Source organism: Austrofundulus limnaeus, unplaced genomic scaffold, assembly GCF_001266775.1.
Source record: "Austrofundulus limnaeus strain Quisiro unplaced genomic scaffold, Austrofundulus_limnaeus-1.0 Scaffold128, whole genome shotgun sequence".
In the NCBI taxonomy this organism is placed as follows: domain Eukaryota; kingdom Metazoa; phylum Chordata; class Actinopteri; order Cyprinodontiformes; family Rivulidae; genus Austrofundulus; species Austrofundulus limnaeus.
In genome coordinates, this window is record NW_013952530.1 from 348,670 (window position 1) to 353,446 (window position 4,777).

The 4,777-nt window shown below is 40.8% G+C and overlaps 1 protein-coding gene across 1 annotated transcript in view; it reads right to left on the minus strand.

Moving 5' to 3' along the window:
- The window catches only part of LOC106522373 (plexin-A1), a gene marked incomplete in the record, with an annotated part of 278,427 nt that overhangs the window by 87,955 nt on the left and 185,695 nt on the right, over positions 1 to 4,777 (minus strand). The window contains 1 exon segment of the mRNA XM_014015353.1: positions 2,471 to 2,671. Coding sequence (XP_013870807.1) covers positions 2,471 to 2,671 — 201 coding nt within the window.

Below are 4,777 nucleotides of genomic sequence, written 5' to 3' on the forward strand. Positions count from 1 at the left end.
GTCGAACACAGATCCACTGATCCTTCAACACAGAGCATCTTCAGAAGACAAGCTGATAAAATAAATTTGAAAATCTCTGTTGCTTGATACACTGTGTGTATTGATCCTACAGCACTGTATTGAATGGTTTGTTACAGATACATGTATTGTTGCAGCCCTAATGTTAAACTGGACTCACTATTGCTGCTGTGCACAGATGGTCACCTGTAGCTCTGTGAAGCTTTATCCTTAACACAACCGTCATTGCCTTTAGATGAATTTCTGACTTTATTTTTTTGTTTTCCGCCACTCTCATCAGCATAAATGTTCAACCTAATATCGTAGCTGTTTTTCACTTTACCGTAACACAACCAATCAACACAAAACACAACAAAGTTGGTAACCATAATGGAGCAGTTGGCAGCTAAATGAGTCTGGGGAACAGGTATTTATGAAGTGTCAAACCAACACTGCATGGCTGAACAACCTTCCAAAACAATCCTCATTGTCCCCAAATGTCACACCCTCTGCTAAGCTCAGGAGCTCCACTTTTTATATGTATTTTTTTCTTTTGTTCTCCATTTTAAAATCAAGAAAAGAAAAAAATCTCCATCTGTTTTTCCCACTTGTCCCAATCTGTTTGTTAAGCTTGCTCTGCGTTTTTATAGTTATTTCTTCACATTTTCTCCTCCTTTCACACTCTTATTGCACTGTCATTGTTGGCACCCTAATTCCCTTACCTACTCTTCGGCTCGCTTTGTCTTTACTTTTTTTTTCTGCTTTTACATTTGCCGTGCCTTTTCTACGCGTCCGACTGTGTTTGTGAGTGTGTTTGTTTGTGTCCGTCAGTCTATGACTTCACCGCAATTCATCATCATTTTATCTGCAGCTCCCCTAATTGGATCCTATCACAGTCCCACCTGACGAGCGGATAGGCGGGGGGTGGGGGGGAGAGAGAAAGAGCCTCGCTCGCCCCACCTCGCACCATACGGCTGTGTGCACGCGGGCGCAGAAGTAAACACACAGCTCAGCCTCCGACGTCTAGCTCGATCAGCAGCTGCAAAACCTGTGTGGAGACCTGTGGATTTCCTGTTTTCCTCGACTCCTGCGGAGCTATCACTGGAATTTTACAAAACACTTGAAGTGCGCTGAGGAATAAAGCAATAACTGTGCGTGTATGTGTGTAATTCATTTGGTTTTGTCTAAGGTTTGCAGAAGATCTTTGTCCTCCAGCGACAACAATTCACAGCAGTAGTAGAGGGGTAGTAATGAATGTATTCTAACTCTGGGAAGGAGAAAAATACACATTKGTCCAAAATCAACTGTAATGTTGGTTTTTGAGATGTGGAAGGTTTTCAGAACGCACTCAAACCCCAACAGATTTTATATATATACTTCATATTTACCACAAATATACAACAATTCTTTGTTTTATTGTTCACTAAGAATGCCAGTGAAGGATATCTGTGACTCACTGCGCCTGCAGAACCAAATGTCATCCAAAGTAATGAGAATAAGCGGCAGAATTCCTTTAGAACAATAATATTTAAATATTCAGCTTTATGTGCAGCACTTAGTGTTTTTACAGCTCATTCAATATTCAAAAGGCTTTAGAGCAGTCATGTCATTAAGGACTAATCTGTCCTCTAAAAAAAAAACTAATAACAACCCCAAAAGTCAAATCTAAAAGCACAATCACTTGCATGAAGCAATTACAGAAACACAAGCGACTAAATATGCATGATTTACATTTCCAAAGCACAAAAGAACCGTAGGAGCCATCATTATGATCCGGAAATCAGCTTCGGTAATATGCCCCTGAACTTTTTTTTTTTTGAGTCGCCATCCAACATCAGAGGTGTACAGCATTCAAGGATCAAACTACTGGCTCTCAATCTGTCCTTTGTGGGGAACCTCGGTAGGGCTCAAAAACAGCAAGCGGTCGCAAATCAGCAACGTGAACTAACWGTGACGCAGAAGTCAGTTAAATGAGCCGCAGCAACTGACAGGTGTGTGACAAGCTGAAGTAAAGAGGGGGGGTCGGGCAAAGCTGCCAAAGCCGCACATTAGTTCCTGCTGCCGTTTCGCTGCTCGGATTGGCTATTTGACCAATCGCCGCGAGCAAATACCACCGAGTACGCCTCGCATGTTAATCATACTATAAGTTAAGTCGTAATTGGGAGCGTTAAAATGCCTCCCTCCTGCTTCACGTCCCGATTGGAGCTGGGGAAAATTAGCATTCTCTGTAACGGTCTCTCCCTGTTAGTGGCGACAGTTTGAGTGCGAGCTGAGAGGCAGGAATCAGGAGCCGGAATGAGGGAAAGAGTGACTTTGCRACAGTCGGTCCCTGCGGCCATATGCCTCAGCTTTAAGTCTTTGCCACAGCAGCCTCTACGTCTCACACTGCAACTAACCAGCTGCGAAGCCTCCCAAATTGTTCCAGCCGTGGGCCTTTCCGGTGGTGCGGTGCGGTGCGTGCTGTTGTTCTTACCGTGGTCTTCTGACACTGTATGCTCGAGCTGTTGAACCGAAGAGCGGGGACGCTGTGCGTGTTTTCCTGGATGTGAAAGATGCATTCGTAGTTTCTCTGTCCGGACTGAGGCTGGGGCAGATTCTGGGCCAACAGCGTGATTGGCCTCATGACTCCGGCGGGAATATAGATCTGGGTGGACGGCAGAATCTGTGGACACTCCTGGATAAGAGATAAAAGAAGAGCTTTAGGCAGAACAGAAGTGAAGACGCAAGTCTGCGAGGACAAAAAGTTTTCAACACATTGAGAGAAATAATATATCTGCACGTGCCAAAAGCAATAAATCCATCATTACAATTATTACTCATTCTCAGAATTATGAATTAGAAGTAGCTAATTATGCCTTTAGCATTATAAATTAAAACAGTTCCCCTATGTCCATTAAAATAAATCCTTTTCTTTTTTTCTCCAACTGCATTTTACCACACTGGATGCTAATCCACAAGCATTTCAGCTCCCTTTGTTCTTCTGCTGACATCAACTAGCCTAAAACCCTCTCTTACAAATTATCAACACTCATGAGGATCAACTCTGCTTTTTTACTAAACACTGAAAATTGAATGTAGCAGTAAATCGTTCCAGAGAGTTCAAGCCAATTTGGAATCAACCCCCCCTCCCCATATTAATGAGATTTTTATGGATATTAGATGTGTTTTGGCCCAAAATAACCCACCGAAAGGATGTTCCCGTTTTGTCCGTGCGCACAAAACTGAGAGCCAGAGGCAGCCTCTCTGAGGAATTTGGAAAGTTCCTCAGASAGTACGGCCCCAGCATTACCATACTGTAATTCAGTCAAAAAAATACAGTAAGGTAAGTGATTCAGTGATTCTAATCAATRATTACGGAGTRTGAAATCAGAAAGTTATCMTGAACTATATGAAACAGTGCAGTTTGAAAGAGTTATATGCATAAAACATGAGTTGCTTATTAAAGTCCAAACTCTCTTAAACCTGACTAAAACAACATAAAAGTTTGAGTCACATTATTAATCTACATTATTCTGCATAGGTAATACTATTATAGAACTGTAAGCTAAAGAACGTTCCATAAATGTACATGCTTATACGGTAAATTAAGTATTTTAATTTGTTTCTATCAGCTTCTAAAAATTCAGTTCAGCTACATCAGAATTTTGTGTAGAGCAGGGGTGCCCAAACCTTTACTGTGAAAACTATGCCAAATGCAACAATATAACATATGAAATGCAAATACATTTTAAGTAAAATTGTATTATTATAATTTTTTATATTTAAGCTAACAGCCAGTGCAGTGACCCACATTTCTTTTCTTAGCCTGCGACCTTGGAGAAAGTTTGACATACGCTTGACTCGGRCAGCAAARGCTCATGGGCCATTTCATACKTTGATACAATATGAATCTTATAAAGTGTGAAAATGGATGGATAACTCAAAGATAAAGTAAGCTCCATAATGGAAAACTATCTGCACTACAGCCCCTTATATAACCATTGCAACAACAAAGGCAATGATTGTCAGGGAAAGGGGAGGGGGTTTCTGCTTGATAAAACACGATTCCACCCATGTAACCTGATGACATCATCAGGTATGGCGTACAAGATGACATCACCAGGTTACGTGGGTGGTGTTTACCTACGTGATGATGTAACTCATTCAAAATCGAACAGTTCTTTTGAACGGCTCTATGAAACAAACGGCTCCTCAAGATCCGGATCCCATCTCTATCGTAAAGTTATCTTGAACTTTCATTTAGGTCATTTAGTGTTTTGCCAAAACTTTAAAAGGAGTTTTGGACAATTGATCAGATGACAAATTTAACCAATAGACTTTTGATAATTGTATCTCATAGTTTTACTGAGCACAATAGCCTGTTGGGTATTAAAYGCTTCTTGGATTATTCAATTTTATTTCAGACAGTAGGAAGAAGGTAATCAGGAAACAGAAGACTGATAAGAGATCAAATCAATGCCAGGAAGCTCAGCGAAGCACACCTTCAGATAGCGAGGCTGACAGTCAAAATTTAAAGTTGTCACAGATGCCTGCAGACTGCTAACAAACTGATTCCAACCTTGATTATTATGAAAAACAACACAGAAGAAGCCAAAAAAGCAAGATCACGCAATCCTTTAAAGCAGTGGTTCCCAAACTTTTTATCTTCTGACCCACAAAATATCCATGGCAAAAACTTGTGACCCCAAATATTACTGGTCTGGGTACACAAACTTTGTTAATAACCCTAAAAACACAGGCTTTTTGACAATCCAAACAGCTTGTACACAAATATAAATAC